This window comes from Gambusia affinis, linkage group LG01, assembly GCF_019740435.1.
Source record: "Gambusia affinis linkage group LG01, SWU_Gaff_1.0, whole genome shotgun sequence".
In the NCBI taxonomy this organism is placed as follows: domain Eukaryota; kingdom Metazoa; phylum Chordata; class Actinopteri; order Cyprinodontiformes; family Poeciliidae; genus Gambusia; species Gambusia affinis.
This window is the reverse complement of record NC_057868.1, coordinates 31,023,338-31,046,644: the sequence shown is the minus strand read 5'-3', so window position 1 is coordinate 31,046,644 and position 23,307 is coordinate 31,023,338. Positions and strand designations below refer to the sequence as shown.

The following is a 23,307-nucleotide window of genomic DNA, read 5'->3' as shown; positions in this document are numbered from 1 at the left end:
TAATTATAACCTCTGTGTCTTTAGTAACAACATTCCCGAACCCACTCCTCAAACATTTCTTGATGTACCTCATGACCTCATATTATTCAATTTGCTGATGCCATATTTATAAAGCTTTTGGTCAAAAACTACAAATTACCCTGAAGTGGTTTCTGGTAACACAGAACTATAAATTAGGGTTTCAAATCAGAATATGTTCTCTGCATCATAAAATACAGTCCTTAAAGGGACATACTTTTATTAAGCGATATGAACAAGCACTAACACAGCATTTATAAGTCCTTTACAAGTGGAAGTAAATGTATCAAAACTTAAACTCAGTTTTTTTACTACTTTGTAAAAAGAAAATGAAATAAATGTCAAGTCAGTCAGAACATGAATGGAACATGGCTTTAAATAAATAAAGTTCCTAGAAATGAGAGATCAGGCAACACTACAACTTTGAAAGTACTCCAACCAATAATACCAAACTCTTTCAGTAAAGAGTCAAAAAACCTTGAAAAGATGCCTACTTTTTTGGATTTGTTTTACAGCAAAGCTTTTGACAAGATCTCTGAAGAGCAGATCCAAAGTCAAAAGATTCAGCTTTTCCTGTTCCAGATCTGTGTCTGTTTTTTTTTGTTGTTTTTTTTAAAAAAAAACTATTTGAAGCTTAGAGAATGATCACTCACCACTTGTCTTTTGGACAGGGAATGTCAGGTAAAGCCTGAATGAAATGTTCACATTTGGAAAGATGTACTATTTTTTTTTTCTATAATTTGCTGTAAAAGCAAAATGGAACAAATGTGATGCCTTTACCACAAATACAATGGACAATTGCTTCCCCAAACTCCAGCTCCATGTCAGCTAAATATTTACAGTGGAGATGAATGGCTCTGCTTCTTCGCTCTAGTACTGTGACAATAGAGAAGTTGTTCAGGAAACCAAATGTTTTCTTGAGGTCATCATGTGGAGTACCTGTGATCAGTTTCTATCAACAACCACCACCACAAAAAAAAAAAAAAAAAAAAAAAAAAAACTCTGGTGAAGAATTTTTATTGAGCTGATAATTCAAAATCTCAGGTGGTGCTTTTTCCAAAAGTGCTTTTGTATTTTTTTGGTGTTTGAATGACTTGTGAAACTGTTGGAGACAACCACTTGGCTTGAGACTCAGACTCATTAAGCTGATCTCTCAGTCCCACAAGGATCTCTCCAAATCCACAGCTTTACTCAGGTCCAGTTCGACAGCCTGCAAGGCAATGCTGCCTATTTCAAAGTGCTGGAGAATGCAACACCACATTGTGCACAAGAAGGCTGTTACAAGCCTGCCCATTATTTTTTTTTTGTTATGTGATCTTGCTTCATTTCTAGTTGCTGCATTTTGATTAGTGTCATTTACAGCATCCTTTAACAATTTTTGAATGTTTGCATAGCTAAGTGTGACATCTGCATGTGTAGGCCATCCAGTGTTGCAAAGCGGCTTCTGTGTTTCACTGTGCTTGTTTTCAATCGGCTGCAGTTCATCTGTCACCACCTTTTACCTTGGTGTCGAATTGGAGCAGAAGTTAAATAGGTTACACACAAACTGGAAAAAAAAAGCATCAGCTGTCTCAAAACATCAGTTAACACTGACTCCAACCAAACTCACAGTGTGTGCAGCAAACATGTTTAGGAGGTTGATTTTGTTTATGCATTCTTCATACTCCACAGATGTTGGCAACATTATCATACCATTGCCCCCCACGCAGTTTGCAATGTCACTCAAAATCTCTTCCAAAACCTTGAGTGTAGATGTAAAGTTTACTCTGGATAACTTTCAATTAGTAGGAACTTCACTGAGTGATCCTGAGAGAGTCTTTCAGGTGACATATAGGATAAACAGAAACTGGTCAACATGTGCCACGTCTGGCAATGACTGAGAAGTGTTTTACATTTTTACTTCACTTGAATACAAGTTTTCTAAATAAACTCCTCACACATATTTTGGAAGATGGATATGAATGTGTTCCTGCACCTGCATTTTCACAAAGAATCAAACTACTGACTAACTCCCAAATACCCACATGATTCCAGTTATCATTCCTGTCAAAAACATCATCATGGGTGTCTGTAAAAGCCAGTCTTTTCTTTGCCAGAAATGTTACATTTGATTGTGTGTATGTTTCACAAATAATGAAATTGTGGAAAAGGGGCAGTTTACTGCTTTTTTGACATGTAGAAAAACTTAAATCCACATTTTCCCACATTGGAACCACAAACCTCCAGCACTTCTTTGGATTATTTTGTAATAAACAAATCATGCAAACTGCATGTAGAAACAATGCAAGACTGTTAGCTGTACAGCAACGGCAACGCACCGTGCAGCCTGCTCTGATCTAGCAGCCTGATCTATAATACTTGTAATATATTCAGCTGATTACCCTGCATTCATTTCTCCCAAATTCCCTAACATAGTAGTTTCAAACCTTTGTTTTTGATTTCAAATCCTGAAAAAGTCCAGAAAGCTGCCAAGTGAGCCACATTTTAAAGTATTTCTATGGTAGGCAAAGTTTATTCTGAGACAATCATTGTGTAAAATTAAACAGAGTGATTTGTGTTTAATTTTACACAGACTGACAGATTTTCTTTTTCTTTTTTGGTTGAATTGAATGGAGAACGGCAGCTACATATTGGGGGAAGATACGTAATCAAGAAAATATGGAGAAATTATCTCCAGGTAACCATAAATGTCACATTATGCATATTGCCTTGTTAGCTGGGGGGCATCTTTAAAACGAACTGTGTAATTAACAACCATTAAAATGAACACATCAGGAAACACTTTGCCACAGTAGGAGGAAAGGAAGATTCCTAATGAAGCCAAATGATGGAGAGGTGTGGTTAACATAGAGAAGCTGGGTCAAATGAATGCCGCATCAGCTATAAAGTAAATTTAGAGACAGAGACAGATTGAAATCAGTTATTTTCAACACAAAGCTTTGGGAACCAATATGTTTTCATGCTTCTAAAAACAGGCTCTGTCAGTAGCTCACCATCTCCAGGAAATTTAACTCTCAGTAATCAAATATTGCTATTTAGTTCAGTTTTGTTGTCATTGATATCCCAATGGGAAATAGGTTTTAGGGTATTAAAGATTTTATGATTCAGAAAGAAAAATGGAGAACCAAAATGCAGAATGCTGGAGTCAGATTTACATTATCTGTAGGCAGGTGGGCAGTTTCACAGAATTTATAACAAGGAGTGAAATAAAATATTAATAGAGCAATATTTATACATGTCAATTGTGAGGTGAAAAGGCAAAACCCTAGAAAACACTTAGACAGTTCAAAACATATTTAGGAGGAAGCAGGAAATTCATGATGAAAAGCTACAGTCACAATAAACAATGATTTGGCAAACGAGGACAGAAAGCTGGTCCCTTTGTGGCCGACCACTTGCTGCCCAGAATTTAATGATTGCCATGATAAACATCTCATTAAAAATGTGGCACTTGGATGCAGCGTTTTATAAACATGACTGCCTGACAACCAGTTCAGAAGTTTGAGCACCCAGACATAGAAGTCCATAAAAGAAATCCAGCCTGTCTATTGTGTCATTAAAAGAACGTTTTTCTAATTTAGCCTACAATATCTTAATACATTAGCTGAAATATTTCTATGATTTATTTGTGTAAATATCTTTTTAAAAAAACAAACTCTAAACACTGCATGACTAAAGCCTGGTTTGTGTGAACTTCAGGAGTGCTGCAGTTGCTGCTTTCTTGGGCTGCAGCTCTACAGAGCTGGTCATCGCTGTGAAGCTCACCAGTACCTGGGTCTCCACTGCCAGCATGTCTCTCTAAACTGTTGCAAGCAGGCTGAGGGGACACAAACTGTCAGAGACAGGCCTGCTCTGGACCCAACTCTGCTCCCAGTAAAAGGTAATGCAAGCTAACAAACTTAATGATGCAAAGTCTTAAATGCAGCCTAAAGTATGGTGTCCTGCTTATTGGGAAGAATAATGAATTAACTTTAAAATAGTTGTTAAAATGAATCACTGTAGCACAGTCCTTTCACCCTGCTGCACCTAAGAGCCTCGCTCACCCTGTGTGCTGTAATTCTTAGAGGTCTACTGTCTCCCAGGCTGCTGGGCCTTGTATTCTGTGTTTTTCCTGTAACCTACTGCATTTTGTTGCAGCTGTAGAATGAGTTGGCTTAAGCAAGCTGAAAATTTTGGCTCATCTCATATTCAAAGTGAAGCATTTTCTGCCTTGTGGTCAAGGGTGATAAGAAATATTTCACTGAGAGGATAGTTTGGATTTATTATTCATGCCGAAAGTTTTGCTCAACCAGCAGCAAGTTGATTTATGAAGGAATCAGAGACAGAGCAACAAGTTTTGGAACTGGAAACTGCTCTCATTATGGCTGTGAAGCTTACATTGGATGTGAATTGTTTTGAATTTATTTGCTCTATTCTGTAAAAGGTAAAGTATGAAATAAAAATATTAAATATAATACAAAAACCATCTCTCTGTTTGTAATATAATATTTACTGGTTCATTATAATTATGTATTTGGACAATTAGATAGAAGGAAAACATGCATTTGAAAAGGACATTCTTGACATTCTGGTGATGTGTGTGGCTTGCAGAGACCCAACTACAGAGATAAACTAGTGATTTTTTTTTTAATGAAAGTAAGAATTTTGAACAGAACAGAAACAGTAACTTTGAAGAATAATAAATGCAGGGAACTGAATATAATATGGTAAGTTACACCAAACACCTGCAGGTTTAAGACAGCCTGTCAAGGTCTGCCACCATCAAACTCCTGAACCAAAGATCATCTGAAGCTTCCTGCCTTGGACAGGGAAAAGAAAGGGATGGACTCAGACTGGGTTTTGTATTTTATTGTGAAATAATGATAAAGTCAGGAGGAAGACTTTATCTTACAGAATCTAAGCTGCTTGAGGTCCAGTGTGAAGAGTCTATAGTTGGTGATAATCTATGGAGCCATGTGATCATGCTGCTGTTGGTTCACTTTGTTTAATCAAACTCAAAGTCAGAAGAGCTGTTTAGAAGAAAATCTTCAAATACCTTTTCTGGTGAGCTTTATGGAGATGCTGTTCCCAGCAGGACTTTGCACCTGCCCACACTGCCAAAAGCACCAATATCTGCTTTAATGACCATGATATCATTTTGCTTCGATGGCCAGCAAACTTATCTGACCTGAGCCCCACAGAGAATCTATGCAGTAGGGAGATAAAGAGCAAATAAAGCAGACAAGAGGCAACACAGACAAAAATGCAGAAGAGCTGAAGGCTACTATTCGAGCAACCTGGGATTCCTTAACACCTGATCATCACTGTTTTAATGAAGGGATTTATGCAAAGCAAACTCCAAGTATGAAGTGCTACTACTGAACAGTGCATAAAAAGCTTTTCAGGAGGCCATCATTTTTGGATTAAAACAAATCCTTTTTAAATTTTTTATTTTCTCAGGAGCTGAATCTTAGGTTTTCATTAGCTCTAAGCCATGATCATCAAAATGAACCAAAAGAAACACTTAAAATCCATGACTCTGTACAATGAATCTGTATGTCACATAGATATTACTTTCTGAATTGAAATACTGAATTAAAATGTCCTTTCAACGATACTCTAAATTACTGAGGCGCACCTGTATGTTCTGAAAGGCCACTCAAACATTAATTATCCTTGTGCTTCAGTCTCAGACAGCCTATATCCTAAAGAGGCCTTCTCCATTGGCGAGGAGCGGGATGGTGAGAATGCCGTTGAGGGACCCATCGAGGACATGGATGAGTGCCTGATATATGAGGGCAACATCTGCCACCAGCGATGCATCAACACGCCCGGCTCTTTCCGGTGCGAGTGCTACCCCGGCTACGTCCTGCAGGGGGACGCTTTCACTTGTGCGCAAGGTAAAACAAGGACCACAAGTCGTGGTCTGTCTCTGACATTTTCCAGTGGCGCAAACACAAAAACCGGGAGCAGCCTTTTGTGTCATTTACTCTTTAAAGTGAGATTTATGGCCCGGCCCGTATGCATGTCAGAAAGACCCCATCTGTCATCGTGTTTTATTTTTCTGACCTATTTGGTTTCCTTCTTTTCCGCAGGGCCTAATAACAATTATTCTATTTTTATACTTCCATCCTGTTCCTGGAACTTACTCACATCTTTTTCTGCTGTCAAAAGGCATTTCAACACTGTTTCATTTTTTTTTTCTTCTTCTCATTTTTGTTCTCACTTCTTGCTGAAGCCAAAAAAACTGACGCGTCTGCTCGGATGAACAGTTAAGAGGTATTTTCAGCTACTTTGCAACAGAGCAGACTTTAATCAGCAACACAAGCCTGTCTCAACAGGATACTAATGCCAGAGCTCTCAGCAAATTACAGTGAGGTATGGCGCTTACTAATAAACCCAAATGTTTGTCTGAAGGCAGTGTTTATTCCTGTTTCACCTCCACTGGAGTGACAACTTCCATCCGTAGCCACTTGTCTCACATTATTGGATTTAAATGCAATTATTTGACAAGTCTGTAACTAAGACCGCAGTATGGGACAGAGGGTTGGGATTAGTGATTGCAATTACATTTATTTCTCTTTTTCTTTCTTTACTCATGTTTGTGCAGAGAGGACTGATGAGGAGAACAGACTGAAGGAGTTTAATCAGGCAGCAGTGGAAACCACCTCCCCACTTCCACCTCCCACCCAGCCTTCTGTCCCACTCAACCCCTGTGAAGGTTAGACATTTGGCTTAATTACAGAAGGAGCAGCTCACAATGAGCAATTTTGTCATTTTGAAACTAAATAAATACGTTCAGCTGGGGAGCCTGCACAGGTTTCCATAAAATGATTCTTTCCACAAAGCGTAAAAAGCAAATTATATACAGTGTCTTGCAAAAGTGCATACAACGTTATTGCATTTTGTCTTATTGCAGCCACATACTTGAATTTTTATTCAGTACTTTGCATTTTAACTTTTATAAACAATCTTTTTTAAACCTATTTGCTAAAACTGGCATTATGTTGTGAAAGCATAACATGAGAAATATAATCTTTGAAACATTTGAGCCCTTCTACCTCTTTGCTGAAGAAGCACATCCACAGAATAAGATGCTGCCACCTTCATGGTTCACAATGGGGATGTTCAGAGAAGGAAGCTGTGTTAGTTCTTTTGCCACACATTTGTTCTTTACATGAAGGTAAAAGTTCTGCTCCTAAACGTGGCAGATTGCAAATTAAACTTTTATTACTTTGTTACACCATGACGGTATAGTGTCTGTTAAACGATTCTGAATTTTGGATCGCCATAGTGCTTCCAAAGTTATCTCTCAACTACTAGTCTCATCTTAAACTATTTTAATTGACAGATTATGGGTTGAACAATATTTTGTTTGAGATGTTTTATAACCTTAGACTGGGCTTTGTTATAAAACAGAACTGTATTCCTGACATGCCAGCCATTTTCCTTGATTCTGTGCATTCACCAATGGTGCTTTGAAAACCTACAGTCATACCTACGGACTCCATTTAGTAGTACAGGTACTTTTGAAGGCAGTTAGTTGTTACTTTAGTGAGGGGTCCTACCAGACTTTCACATTGTGCACACTTGGTTTTCGTCATCCACACAAAATCCCAATGAGATATGCTGATGTGTGTGGTTGTACTGTGACAAAATGGTAAAAAGCTCAAGGATAAAACTATTTTTTTTAAGATACTTGCTCTTATTTAGGCTCTATGATGACATCATGGTCATGGGTTAGTTCCAGTGTGGACCAAGTGTTGTAATATCAAAACATATTATTAGTTAGCTTGTTTAGCTAGTATACCTTGATGTTGCTTTTGCAGCGTAAGAGTGAACTGGTGAAGCTTTCTAAGCTCCTAAAAAGGCTTTTGTGTGTTTTATTGCCTCAAAATTGTTGTGTAAGCTAATGACACAAGATATTTCAATATTTTTCAGGAAACAGCATCTGTGAGCAACAGTGCACCCCAGTGGGAGGAAGGCCACAATGCTCTTGTTTCTCAGGCTTCTCCCTCAGAGCAGATGGACGTTCATGTGACGGTAATGAGCCGAAATGTCGTAGTAATGCAGAAAGTATTTCCATTTGAAAATCTGTGGTGACAGATGTGGACAGTAGATTGAAAATTATCCCATACCCTGGTCTTCAGAGGAATTTTGTTTCCAGTTGGTGAAGCGGTCCTGCAGAGACTGTCTGACCCTGATTTGTCTCTTTCACTCATCAGTGCCTTACGATTTGCAGAGGAGATACAGCTCTAATCCCCTGTGGGAGAAGTTTTCATCTTGTTTCTGAACTGTCTATAATTGATGAATTATTCCAACTTTCCAGGCCTCATCAAAGTCTATCTCAACAGCAGCATTCTATATATAGCCATTATATTCCACCAAAAATGATGGCGGACAGCGACTGATCATCTCCTGATCAATGAACTGGTGTAACTGAATCTGGGTTGCTGGCTGCTTCACTCAGACACACCTCAAACATGCCCACTATCTGGCCACTTTATAAATAATTGTCTATGCTCACAGTCATTGTCCCTTTGGACGGACTCCTTGTTGTCCAAGTTCTTTGGTTGATGTCTTGAGGATGTTCTTTTAACACAGTGGAACCTCTTAGGCAGCAGTGGGCTTGAGGTGTTACTGTAAAATACATTAACATTAGGTTAATTAACTCAAATTTGTAATTCCTCTGGTCAGAGGAAACCAAAACCTTTGGAAAACATGCAAACATTTGTTGGAGAGCTAATGCTGTGTATCGACCTGAGCAAAACATCTATCAAGTAATTGTGGAAGAAAACCTGTCCTTGACAGGAGTGGAAGTTCACCCTGCAGCCAGACAACAACCCTATACAAACAGCCAGAGCTTTTTTTAGAGACTGCTTTAGATCAGACCATATTAATTTGTCAGAATAACTATAAAATCATCCATCCAATCATCCATCCACTGTGATGCACTATCTTAGCAACCATTATTCTCCTCTCCGAATAATGGTGGAAAGAAACCAAACATCTGCTGAACAATTAAGCGTCTGTCCAAGCTGTCTCTTAGGTCAAACTTATAAGATTTAAGCCATAACCATGGTTCTGTCTGCTGCTTCACATCAGCTGGCTGTTGAAAGTGGCACAGAGAGTGGCTCCGAGTGGTGACAAATTTTTTATTGTATAAATGTTATTCTCCGTTTCTTTGTCTTCTATCTCTCTGCCGAAGGAGGCTCTGACTTGTCTCTTTAATCTGTTTCTAACTGCCGACTGTCACATTCAGAACGCGCAGTTGTTGACATTTATTGTACATCTTCTTGTCTGCTTTCTCTAAATCTTTTTACTTGTCCTTGCGTTCTATGCGCCTGTCATTGTTTGTATCCTGAAGGGTCTTGATTCTTTTCTGCAGACGTGGATGAGTGTTTGTCTGCACATGGCTGCCAGCTTAACGAGCGCTGCGTGAACACAAGGGGGAGTTATGTCTGTCAGAGACTGATCACCTGCCTGCCTGGATACCAAATCAGCAACGACATTTGTGAAGGTACTCTTCACTTTATCAGCACTGAGCTGTATCAGTGGGCTCACTTCCACCCACTGTGACCATTTTACCAAGGGAGGGACTTTGTTTAGCTGGATGTTCACAATGTCAGGAAAGTGCATTGTTCAAGAATAATCTGCTGTACCTCCCCTGGGAGTTAGGCATTGCACATTAAAAAACTTCCCAACGCCCTCAAATATACAAATTATTTAACTTAAAATGTCAGCCCACACAAGAAAGCATAACGATGACCTTTTTTTTTTTTTACCGCCTCAATTGTTATTGTTTGCTATTAACTCTTGAAAGGCTTGCCTGTGTGGTTGTTGTGGGCAGCACCCAACCTTGAGATTGTAATAGTAATCCTCCCAATATGTCTCATTATTTCCATGCTCCATAAATTGGGACATTTCAGAAGTATCATTTCCAAAGCTGCAGTGGTGTTCATAAGAAAAGGGTCTTCATGATGAAGGAGTTTCAGATGGACTATGAGGGCTATTTTCCGCCGTACATGGAGTTTGATAGTTCAGGCTCATGGATGCAGCTAATCCTCACTCCTAATGGAGGTTGATTCTTATAACAAGTCCTCTGTGGTTATTTGTTATCTTTGAATAACTGGCAAAAACAGGCATTGCAAAAATAAATATTCTCTACTCAAACTACTCAAGGGATTTTGTTATGGGTGCTACTGAAGTATAAGGTCTTAAAGTTCCTTTCATGAACCAGCACAAAGTCAAGCCCAGTCTCTGCTTTAAATGGAAGATTTCAAGTTTTTTTTATTTCTTGTTTATGAGTAATAAATAAGACAGAGAGGGAAAAATACAGGAGGACTGGCAACACCTCAGCACAAATGCTACAGCTTTAATGGTCCATCCATGTTCTGGTGTTTCGCCTGTGATTTTGAAATATATTGTAGATTATGCCAAAAATAGACGCATCTGCTCTGGATGGTTTTTGGCCATTTCATTTTAAAGATTTCAAATCACATTCAGTGTAGCAGCAAGTCCCTCGAGGAATCATAAAGCCTTTACAGGAGAAGGTTAGGTTTGTTTATTTTCCCTTAAATGTTGCCACATTCTTCAGAAAAAATGTATTTTTGGGTTGAGCCACAGACTTGAGTATGTAGGCTGAGCCCATAAAAAATGTATCAGCACCTCCACTTAGTGGACTTCAAATCCAAGTACTTTATGGATCAGCTTTGCAGAACAAGATGTTAAGTATTAGCAGGATGGATGTGACACCTTTTTAAATTTAAAGGGAAACAAACACGCTTTCCTGCAGTATGAGATTTATTGTCAATAATTATTGTTACAAAGAAACAATTGACTGAACGCAAATTTCCTTATGTGTTGTCTAATAAGGAAATTTGTGTATTGCATGATGTTTAAACTGCTTTTCCTGTTATATACTGGATTGTTTAGTGTCACATAACAAGGTAATACTGTACAGCTCTTTTGCTACTTTGGAGGGTTTTTTCTACATCAAATTTAAAATCTTCTGTGTATTTAAGAAGATGATCTCAAAGCATTGTTAGCAATGCATCAGAAAGATGCATTTGTCTTAAACATTGGGGTCATATTTTATTATTGTATGCCCTGCTCTTTGAACATTTGTGTTATGAGTAAAAGGATTAGAACAGAGGTAAATTTATTCAAATATGACAAACCTGTGCTTCATTATTTTACTCAGTTTGCCTGTTTTCTGTGAGGGAGGTTGCTCTTTTTTTATTCATTCTTAGAATCATGTTTATGTCAACTGAAAAGTGCACAGTCCCACTCTCCTGCTCCTAAAACTCACCTTATCTGTGAAGGTCTGTCTGTTGCAGGCTTGTAGCTAATGGGCAGGAGCCCATTAGCTGCTACTGTGCCAAAATCCTGCAAACCCGCAAGAAACCAAAGCAAAATCATAATAACTTTTTTGTCCTCAAAGATGTCAAAGTTTCATTTTATACATTGACAGCAGACGGGCAAGATTGATTTAGAAAACATAAATCTTTTAGGATACCGGTGGTGGATTATTCTGGAGGAGAGTTTTTGCATTTATCAATGTCACACAGTAAGATTTGAATGATGCGTAGGTCCACTGTTGTTTTTACTTATAAGCAGTATTCATCAAATAATAATAACAATAATAGAAAAATGTGGTTTATTTTAATGGGATTCCGACTGACTTGCAAAGAAGATGCTTGCAAGATGGTAAACATGCAGTTTATTACTGAACTACAGTGCCATCCAGTGGAAATGTGCTGCATTACATCCACACAACTTATTTACAGTAAGTGATTTTCTCTGTCCTCATTTGTTTGTCGCTGTTTGTTCCCAGACATTGATGAGTGCATGATGGGAAATCACAACTGTGGAGACAGGTTTGTGTGCTTGAACACAGCCGGTTCATTCAGGTGCAACCCCAAACCTGTCTGTCCTGCAGGATTTAAACAGGACGCACAGGGCAACTGCATAGGTAAGACAGATTTTGTTTTACACTTAATTAAATGGTCACTGCTGCTTATATGAAAAAGTTAATAAAATGAGAGAAAGATTATATTTTTTAGAAATAGATAGATATACAAAAGCTTTCAATTGTTCAAGTTTGAACAATTGCTGACAGACCAAAGAGAAGTAAAAAAAAATAGAAATGTTTGCATTGTGTTGAAATTTGATGACATGCCACATTATGATATCCCTTATCTTGTTTGCAAACCGATGAGTGAATCAGCCAAGGAATTTTCCCACACATGACTCACTGTCTACGAAGATGCACGGTTGTACGCCATGCAGATGAATCAATTTGGCTGCAGTGGCAGAGGGGTTAAATGCCACACAGACAGGAGATCAGAGACGTAGCTGTGAGGGGTTGCAGAGGGGGTGGATAAAAGCCAATCCTCTGTCCTCCTCCAGTACAAACTGATGCTGTGGAATTAGCCCCCAGGGGCAGGAACTTGGGCATGTCAAGGCAGCAGACGCCTCTATAAAAGGACTGCAGCAGAAATGCTCTAAGAAATGACAAACTGGAGAAAGTGCAACAACAAAGCTGTCCAAGAGAATGTGACTGTGTGATGTGTTTGCTTTGATATCACAGCACGGTGTGGCTAAAGAAATGCCCCCTGGTCTCTCGTGCCTTGTCTGTGAGGCTACAGGGTTCTCCTCCCATTTTTTGCTTTCTTCCCTTTTATCTCTTTCCCTGTCTGTATCTCCATACCAGATATCGATGAGTGTACTACTTTGACCCAGCCATGCACTTCAGGATTTACCTGCATCAACACAGCGGGGTCATACATTTGCAACAGGAAGATAATATGTAGCCGTGGTTATCATGCAAGCCCTGATGGATCCAGATGTGTTGGTAAGATTTGCAATCATTGCACAAGATGCATGAATCATCAGATTTGATATACAGACTCAAAGTCAAATTGAGCAGAACAGATTTGTCTCACAGGAGTACATGCAGAGTGCTTCACTGAAGTAGTCACACATTGGAAATAGACTCAGGAGATCATCATTTCTATGATATTTAAACTGGAAATTTTAAAATGTTGTCATATTCGGCACTTGGGTATTGGGAGTTTGATATCTTTATGAGTTGTTTTTTTTTAATCTCTCCTAGATGTGAATGAATGTGAGAGTGGCCTGCATCGATGTGCAGAAGGACAGTTGTGTCACAATATGGCTGGCTCATATCGTTGTGAGTGCCGGATGGGGTACCAGTATGATTCATTCAGGAGGATGTGCGTAGGTATGCTGAACTTTATGTGCTTCATCAAAAGGAACAAAAATTCAGGGTTAGATTCAATGATAGATTTAGATGATGGCCTTGCAGATTATGTGAGCTAGTCCAACCTAAGTATGATCAATAATTTGTTTAACGTTTTTGCTAATATTGAAATGAAAGTAAAATTCTTAATTTTTCATGGTCTTATTATGACACATGAATGTTTCAGATTTCTAATGAGTTTTAAAGGCCAAAGTTTTGCACTTTAGGTCTAGACCAGCATCAGCAGGCACCGTCAATGCTTCTTTGGAATTTTTTCTAGTTTTCTACTTATTCTGATTTTTTTGTCTTCAGTTCTTAGTAATTTTTTCACTCTCACCCTTTAGATCTAGAGGACCATTTTAATTCTCTGCCTCCTCTGGGCCTGCTGTTTATTATTGTGGCTCTGAAGCAGCCCGGTCTTCTGCCTCTTGAATAAGCGAGTGGATTACAGATCACTGCTGCTGCTTCACTCTCAGCACGAGTTTCACTGTGTTGTGATTCTCATAATAATACACTCAAGTGTTTAGACTATCAGCAGACAGATGAGTAGCACACGTACACACTTTTGTGCAGGACGCTAAGAATGAACGTTCTGTCTTTAACACATGCACCTGCACATATGGGTGCCAATATGCATGAAGCGCCCTTTTCCAAGGTATGGTGATGATGATGATGATGATGATGATGATGATGATGATGATGGTCCTTCCTCCCCTCAGATATAAACGAGTGTTGGCGCTACCCTGGCCGTCTGTGTGCCCAGACCTGTGAGAACACCCCGGGCTCTTATGAATGCTCGTGCACCTCTGGTTTCCGCTTATCTGCTGATGGCAAGAGCTGTGAAGGTGTGTTTTTGTTAAAGTCAGTCGTCCTGGGCGTTTGTGCATGTTGCTGCATGTTTGGGGTTTTTTTTCAGTAGATTTGTGTGTGAAAATATGCATGTCTGGACAATGAGCTTGTGTACATTCACAAACAGTACGGCTTAAAGGGTAAAGCTGGTTCTGGAAGTTTGATTGGTTGGATTAGTGTCACTGTATGCCATGCCTAGAAGTGAAAACACAGCCAAAAGTATAATTGTCTCAATGATTAAAACACTGAAGATTCTTTGATCAAGTGAATTGTGACACTAATGAGTTCTAACCTCCAATCTGCAGATGTGAACGAGTGTTTGACTAGCCAGTGCAGTCAGGAGTGTGCCAACATCTACGGTTCCTACCAATGCTACTGCAGAAAGGGTTACTACCTCAGGGAGGATAGACACACCTGTGAAGGTGGGCACTTCAAACCTCAAATTCATGCCAGACTTATGAGAGATTCAGATCTTAATTTAATTAATCTTCTTTGTCATTCAGACATTGATGAATGTTCCCAGAGCATTGGCCACCTTTGTACCTACAGGTGCGTGAATACTCCAGGCAATTACCAGTGCGTTTGTCCTGAATATGGCTACACCATGTCCCCAAATGGACGCTCTTGCAGAGGTAAGTGACTTAATCCCTCCTCCCAACACCAAACTGGAATATATTTCCTGTGTTGGAGCTAATTCTGCACCGGTCTGCCTCACTGAGTTCTTGTCTGAAATTAATTTAGAAAATGCACATCACCCATTTACCTTTAACAGAATATGGTGTGAAGGTTCTGCTCAGATAAAAATAATTGGTAATCTTACAATGGTACAATAATTACACACTCTATAAAATTTCATTGACCTAAAAATCTTGTCTTGCTAATTTGATTTTTTTCCAGCTGGGTAACCTATTTAGTTTTTTTGCTTTAATTTATCCTCCAGTAGTGAACACTTGGCAAATCAACCAATCATTTTGTTCTTTCACTCCTTGGTTTAGATATTGATGAATGCGCCACAGGGACTCATAACTGCTCTCTGGGTGAGAAGTGCTACAACATCCAAGGAGGGTACCGCTGCCTTTCGCTTAACTGTCCACCAAACTACCGCAAAGTGACTGACACGTAAGTTGTAGCAACAATTTAAAGTACCGGCCCACAATTCTGATTGAGAAAATATTTAGCATAGCTACAATAATTAGCATAGCTAAGACAATTCTTGGCTAAAAATTAAACATTTCCTCCAAAAAACTGAAGCTTTGAAAATTAATAGAAATTGAAAGAGGTGTGGATGAATTTGCAGAAAAAATATTTTACTGTACATTTTGGTTTGTTGCGCAAGAGGCCATGGTGGGCATGTGCCAAGTGACTCTTTATATTTGTTTTCAATTTTTTGTGGGTATCACAAAAAATGATAGAGTTTTTACTCTATTACAGAAAGGATCCTTTAAATTTGTGCTTTTGTTTTAAAAAAAACTAATTGTGCAATGGACAATCAGTTTTCCTTAATGTCTGTGTCAGTTTGGGCAGCACCTTAACCACATTCCAGTTGCAAGACATTGAAACCAATGTGATTTGCAAATTGCTGTTCTCAATGACCTGGCTGACAATTATCATCGATATTAGAATATGGCAATGTATTTTTCTGCACTGAAACGAAGAAAGGTGTTTAATAAAAGAGGTTGGACAGCACTGAAGGCAGCAGTCTACCTTGACTTGCCAAATGTGAGGGACAATGTTCAGAATGTTGAAAGTTTATACCTTTCTAGTATTCAACTGTAGTGAAACTGTTTGACCCAGTAAGTGTTAAATATATAAGGTGATATAACATGATATAATATAACTGTTAACTTGTTTTAAATATTAGTAATATCATCTTTTATAGTTATTAGCTTTCTTTAAACATTAACTTCTCCTTCTGATCCTCAAAAATGCGATATCTCAGAATGCTGCTGTAGGTAACATACTGACTACTAGTAGCTACTCTACACTTTCCCACAGTTAAAACAAAACTTAAACAAAATACATTTCCCAAAATTTTGGATTGTACAACTGAGCAACAGCGCCTTCCATGTAAATTTATTCTTTCCTTTGATGCCTGTAGACGCTGTGAGCGGATCAGCTGTCCCAACTACCTACAGTGTCAGAACTCTCCTCAGAGAATCACCTACTATTACCTCAGCTTCCAGTCCAACATCGTCATCCCCGCTCAGATCTTCCGCATCGGACCGGCTCCTGCCTACTCTGGAGACAACGTTATTGTGACTATCACAGAGGGGAATGAGGACAACTACTTCAGCACCAGGAAACTGAATGCCTACACTGGTGCTGTGTTCCTACAGCGACAGGTGCAGAGCCCAAGAGATTTTTTGATCACAGTAGAAATGAAACTTTGGAGGCAGGGGAAATTTGCCACCTTCCAAGCCAGGCTTTACGTCTTCATCACACCAAATTTACTCTAATGACGGCTTGTGATTAGGCCATTATGGAATACAGTTAATACAGTATTGTCCTGTATGTCCTTTCCAATCAATATTTAACAATGCCGTTCTCTGTTGTGATGAGTTTGAACTGTATGAGCAAGTTGTTGCTAGAAATGTAGAATTTTAAAAATATTACATCTTGTCATTTTTGTCACTATGACAAAAATAAATTATGCAGTTTTGATTTTTTTTGTTATATGTTGTCATATTACATTTCATATTTTCAAAACGTGTTTTCTGCAAAACTCAACGCCTCTAAGATTAAAACCTAATAATGCAATTTTTAAGTCTAGGTTATTTCAGCTCAATCTAACATTTTGTCTTACTTTGTAGTATGCACTGCTGCCGGTGTGTTGTGTTTAAGAACTTAATTTAATGTTACCATATTTGTATTAATTTTTAAAAATCCTTTTTATTAAATATATTGCAAGTAGATGTATCATATTTCTATGTTGAATTCTGAGGTTAGGAAATTATTTCAGTAAAGTATTGAAAAGGAAGTCTTGAAAGTTGGGATGTACTGTCAGACAGTTTTCATTTAATGATATATATATATATGTAAAATATTTTATTAAAAAAAAATAAAGCTGTATTCTTTTTACAGACCTTCCACAGAAATTGTCCAATATGCTGCATTATATATACCAAAAACATATATGTTACTGTATTGCTGTATTAACATATTACACACCTTTCTGGAAACTCATAGATAATAAATGATGGATTATAAAAAAGGTTTTTATAAGTCCAATTATTTTTTTTAGGCTTCTGAATGAGGGCTTAAGAATTTAACACAAGATAAAAAGTGTTGCACTTCCACCTGCAGGAGTAAGAAGGTATTGCATTTTACTCTGTATAATTTAGACTTAAATAAAAAGTACAAACAGACACAAATAATGATCTCCATACTAATCATACTTTTTAGTGCTACTGTTATTACCAGAAAGGTTATTTATATTAATCTGTGTCACATATCAGTTTTCTGTTCACCTTAATGAATTATAGTTTCTTTCACAATCCTTCCTCTTCACATGACTCATGATAATAGCTTCCCTTTAGTGACTGAGATGTTACTCCTGGTATGCATGGTTCATGACAGGGCCCAGCACACTGACTGATGTCTCTTTCCTCTAATTTGTTTTATCTGCTCTTCAAGAAAAGGTAGTGCTACCTTTTAGGAGACGGAGAACTAAGGAGCCCTGAAAGAGGAGCTAAACACATATCTGTCAAAGATTTAAGGGCCACTGACAGGAAATTTCATCTCACACAAAAGGGAAATGAATGCGCAGTAGCAAATTGGAAAATATCCACAAAGTCGCTATAATTAGCATTCACAATGCTGCAAAATGGCATCCAACATGGCTGGTGCCTCCTTTGCAATATATCAATTGAAAGCAGCTAATATTAGTACAACTATAAATAATGCATTATTTCAGCATCAGATAAATTTCTTTCTCCAGAATCATGGAGCAGAGAGAGAAGAACTGATTTAAGGAAAATTAATGCAGAATGCTCTCACTTTCATCAGGGTGAAATCACACTCCAGCACCTTTCTTCATGATGTTCTAGCTGGACTGCTTTGAAGGAAAGTTATAAGTGGTGGAAGCAGAAATGTGATTAGTTTGCAATTTTAGACATTGTACTCATTAAATCAAGCACAGTGTTTTTTGATGCAGTTCTAACATTAACCTTCCTTCCTCGACTCCCTGTGTTAGCAGTGAGCTTCAGATTTGTCTCCAACGGACATTTAATCAGTGTTTTGTTTGTGTTGGTCAGTTACCTCTTCTGCTAAAGATCCATTCTGGGTACACTACTAATGAAAATACTACTAGTTTTCTAGAAAGACTTTTTCAATATTAACTTAACCAGCAGACTGACAGCAAATTTGCCTCAGGGATTTCCTTTTAAACCAGTACTGGGATGCAGAAAACCAAAGATTTAACTATAAACAAAAAATGTCAGCCAGGTCAGCCAACGTGATGTCATTGACCTCTTCGGTTAAAAACAGCATCTCCGAGGTGATTCCAAGTGTTTGGTGGGTTGAGTTCAGGACAGCAGCTCCTTGGATCATTGGATCCTCTCTTCGTTCATGGTAGAAGGCTCTATTAAACATCACTTTGTGGAAGAATGGACATCTTGGAGGATATACATTTCATTTTTAACTGTTACAGCAAAAAAAAAAAAAAAAAAACCCTCAAATATACCTATATTTTGAGCCATGTTTATATAGAAATCTAACTTAAAACCTAGAGACAGTGAGTCAACATTGAGAAGAGTTTTTGGGGTTCTGGTTCTGGTCTGTTTTTACTTTTAATCTATTTAATTCCGTATTTGTCTTCTCGAGTGTTGAATTGCATTTACATCTCCATATCTTACTGTGAAGTTAGGTTAGGTCAGTGGTTCCCAAAGTTGGGGGTGCACCCCTTAGGGGGAGCACAGTGCCACTGCAGGGGGTTTGCAGGAAGCAGTATAGATGACTGAAACAAAAGAAAAAAACAAAAGTGTTTCACTTTAAAGATGGTTTATAGTGTGTTTTGTTGCAACCTGAAGTGTGAAATAAACTTCATTGGAGTTTGCAAACAAACTATGTGTATAGTTTATGTCTGGTTGAACGATATGTGTGCCCAGTTGATTTTCTTTCTTTTTTGGGGGAGGGATTTTATTGTAATCCATAGGGGGGCCCAGAAAATCTTTGGGAAGCACTGTGTTAGGTCATTGGCCTCATGTCATTGCTGTTAAATAATTTTCCAGTTTTGTTTTTTTCTCTCAACTGTCTTTCTTGTTTTCTTTACTTCCTTCTTCGTTTTTCTTCTATCTCTCTAGTTAAACTTGTTCCTGAGTTTCTATTTTCTTGGTTGTGTACTTTTAATCATGCAGATGTTTGTCAATGCTTCATTTCTAGATGATTTTTGTGATTTTCCAGTTTGTATTCATGTTTTACCATCTACCTTGATCATGGTTTTTTAGATTTCTGCTTCTCACAGCTGAACCTCATCAGGTAATCACTCGCCTGGTTCCTATTCTGTAATCACCCCACCCTGTATAAAGCTGCCTGGACCTCTAAGCTTTTTGTTAGATTCTGTTTCATTAATTGTACATCCAGGTGCCACATTGCTGGAGTTCATAATAAACTTCCTTATTCATGAGTTGATATGTTTGTTCAATAGAAAAGTGCAGGATTACTGCTTTATCAGATAAAAAAAAAAATACAAATTCAGAAAATTATTTAAACAGTAACTTAAGATTAAAAAAGACCCAACACAAACACTTTTTTAAAAAGTCAGGCTTTGTAATTTTTTAAGACTATGGTTTCCAAAATTGTGGCTCTTTTTAAGATGGTAAAAGACAATGTAAACTTATTTATATTACTTGTTTAAACAATCCAGATCAGATGTTTAACATCATCAGCATTGTAGAATAGATCTTCACACTTTTGCAAAATGACCATATAGGACCGTTTTTAACTTCTACTTATGTAATAGTTCTGGGGGAACAAAATGCATTCTTACAATATTGGTGAAGTGTCATACAAAATGGGAAAACGTTTTCCTCTTGCTAGGATGATAATCACGATTTTGTGCAAAATGTCCGCCCTCATTATAAGGGGAAACCAAGAGCTCTCTAGTGATGTGGTTTAGCTGTACAGTTTGGGCGGAGGTCGTTTTAAAGGGAGGGGTGAGGATGATGAGCTGGGGGGGAGATGAGGAAGGGGAAGGTGGTGTCACAGACAAGCTTGTCTTTGATAGCTCAGGTGGTCATCACCTGAGGGGAAAAAAGCATTAATGGGCATTCTCTACAGCAGACAAGCACAGGCTAGCGCTCCTCTTCTCTGGCTGCCATAAAGGGGGGAAGTATGCATCATTAGATAAAGGTGTGGCTAACGACCTGCAGTCAAACCCACCTCATACAGTGCATGTAGCGCTCCCACAACATCTCACTGGATCCACCTGCAGTGGATCCACAACCACTGCTGAGTTATTGATGCTTTTGTGGTGAGTGACTTTCTTAGAAAAAATAAAAATGCTAATAAAGTAATTTTAAAAAATACATAAATAGGTATACAAAATGAGAAAGCTGTGTGGATAGAAAAAATGTTTATTTAAAAAAAAAAGTTAAACCTTTTACAGCCAGGTGTTATTGTGCTTGTCTCTGTGATAATTTGGAAGTTATAAGAGCAGAAAAAAAGACAGAGGAGCTGCAGAAGGAGCAACAAACATAGAGGAATTTGCCTAAGAGGAAAATGAGGGAAGGTATGTAAGGTTGCCTGTCACTCTGAGGCGCCCGATAGCTTAACCTATCATCTTATCAGAATGTCATCTCTTCACAGTTATTGAGATATTCCATAACTGATCTCATATTCTACGTCTGACATCTGTCTGTGATGGATCCACAGAAGAGTTTAAAAAGCTTCCACAGACATAGATATACATTAATAAATGCTGATATAGCTTAACACATGACCAAAGAGAAACTCATTTCTTCTGGAGCGGATGTCTCTAATGAAAAAAAACTCTCCTCCAGTTCTTACTGGGTGGGACGATTTACTGGAGTCCTACTCACGTGTCGGTAACCCTGGCAGCAGAACTCCTGACCAACAGCGGAAGAGTCAGAGATGATGATGCTTGGCGCTGGTAGCTGCCTGACAGCATGTTATGCAAAACATCTTTGGTATGTGTGACTTCTAAGACTGGTAACTGTGTTTTCTGCTCCCTAAAATTAGGATTACACCTGCAGGTCTACATGGTATGTAATTACTAATTTGTAATGAATGGGTCAATACATGCTGATTATATGTCACCAATCACTTTGATGGTTTTGGTTAAATTTGTTCAGATTTTCAAAGTATAGTTTGAAGCAGAGAAGCTTTACGTTATATCTGAGACATTAGGTGCTTGACCCCGCCCAGAAATGGTTTAATTATCAAAAGACTACAGCATACCTTATTTGATCTAAAACTGAAAGGTTCTGAGTCAAAGTCATAAAGCTGTTATATTCACATCCTGTTTTATCCAGAGTGAAATAAAGAAAAAAACATTGCACAGATTTTTGTAATCTGACATTTTAATGATTTGAAACATCCATCCATCCATCCATCCATCCATCCATCCATCTTCTTCCACTTATCTGGGGTCGGGTTGCGGGGGTAGCAGCTTCAGAAGGGAGGCCCAGACTTCCCTCTCCCCAGCCACTTCTTCCAGCTCCTCCGGAGGAATCTCAAGGCGTTCCCAGACATAGTCTCTCCAGCGTGTCTTGGGTCTTCCTCGGGGCCTCCTCCTGGTGGGACGTGCCCAGAACACCTCACCAGGGAGGCGTCCAGGAGGCATCCTGGACGCCTCCCTGGCTCGGGCATCTGACCAGATGCCCGAGCCACCTCAACTGGCCCCTCTTGACGGGAAGGAGCAGCGGCTCTACTCTGAGTCCCTCCCGGATGACTGAGCTTCTCACCCTATCTCTAAGGGAGAGCCCAGACACCCTACGGAGAAAACCCATTTCAGCCGCTTGTATCCCCTATCTCGTTCTTTTGGCCATGACCCAAAGCTCATGACCATAGATGAGGGTGGGAACGTAGATCGACTGGGAAATTGAGAGCTTCGCTTTTTGGCTCAGCTCTCTCTTCACCATGACGGACCGGTACAGCGCCAGCTTGACTGCAGACGCTGCGCCAATCCGCATGTAGATCTCCCATTCCCTTCCTCCCTCATTCGTGAACAAGATCCCGAGATACTTGAACTCCTCCACTTGGGGCAGGACATCCCCCAACCCCGACCTGGAGAAGGCACTCTACCTTTTTCCGGCTCAGGACCATGGCCTCGGATTTGGAGGCACTGATTGCCATCCCAGCCGCTTCACACTTGGCTGCGAACTGCTCCAGCAAGAGCTGCAGATCACGACCTGATGAAGCCAAAAGTACCACATCATCTGTAAAAAGCAGAGATGCAATCCTAAGGCCACCAAAACGGATCCGCTCAACACCTTGGCTGCGCCTAGAAATTCTGTCCATAAAAGTAATGAACAGAAAAGGTGACAAAGGGCAGCCCTGGCGGAGTCCAACTCTCACCGGAAATGAGCCCAACTTACTGCAGGCAAGGTGGACCAGACTGACACCGGTCATACAGGGACCTGACACCCGTATCAAGGAGCCCGGTACCCCATACTCCCGGAAAACTCCCCACAGAGCTTCCCGAGGGACACGGTCAAACGCTTTCTCCAAGTCCACAAAACACATGGTTGGGCGAACTCCCATGCACCCTCCAGGACCCTGCTGAGGGTGTAGAGCTGGTCCAGTGTTCCACGACCAGGACGAAAACCTCATAAAAACATTTGGAAAAGCCTTTAAAAACAGAGATCTAAGATTTTTGAAGTGGACAACAACTGTTGAAGATATTGAACCCTTTTTTGTTTCCCTTGTTTGTATTTGTATATGAATACAAAATTGCAATGTAACTAATGTATTATTGTCTATTTAATTTCAACCTTCTGTTTCTTGAATAAGTGAGTTACTGCCATCTGTTCTAATTCTTATTCCATTTGTAAAGTATAGCAGCTTAGAGCAAAAAAAAACAACAAAAAAAACACTTTGCCTTTTAAATTTTAATATGATCAATAAAACGCACTGCAACAGACTGGCGACCTGTCCAGGGTGACCCCGCCTCTCGCCAGGAGCGGTGCTGGAGATAGGCACCAGCAACCCTCCCGACCCCATTAGGGACAAGGGTGAAC

At 39.2% G+C, this 23,307-nt stretch overlaps 1 protein-coding gene across 1 annotated transcript in view; it reads left to right on the top strand.

The window, feature by feature from the left end:
- Positions 1-17,397, top strand: part of LOC122829212 (fibulin-2-like) — a 29,005-nt gene extending 11,608 nt beyond the window's left edge. Inside the window, exons 5-17 of the mRNA XM_044113584.1 lie at positions 3,718-3,898; positions 5,685-5,897; positions 6,608-6,718; positions 7,939-8,040; positions 9,386-9,517; positions 11,834-11,971; positions 12,713-12,853; positions 13,115-13,243; positions 13,981-14,106; positions 14,416-14,532; positions 14,614-14,742; positions 15,106-15,229; positions 16,209-17,397. Coding sequence (XP_043969519.1) covers positions 3,718-3,898; positions 5,685-5,897; positions 6,608-6,718; positions 7,939-8,040; positions 9,386-9,517; positions 11,834-11,971; positions 12,713-12,853; positions 13,115-13,243; positions 13,981-14,106; positions 14,416-14,532; positions 14,614-14,742; positions 15,106-15,229; positions 16,209-16,566 — 2,001 coding nt within the window. The 3' untranslated portion in view covers positions 16,567-17,397. The remainder of the gene's footprint in view (positions 1-3,717; positions 3,899-5,684; positions 5,898-6,607; positions 6,719-7,938; positions 8,041-9,385; positions 9,518-11,833; positions 11,972-12,712; positions 12,854-13,114; positions 13,244-13,980; positions 14,107-14,415; positions 14,533-14,613; positions 14,743-15,105; positions 15,230-16,208) is intronic.
- The last annotated feature ends 5,910 nt before the right edge of the window (positions 17,398-23,307 follow it).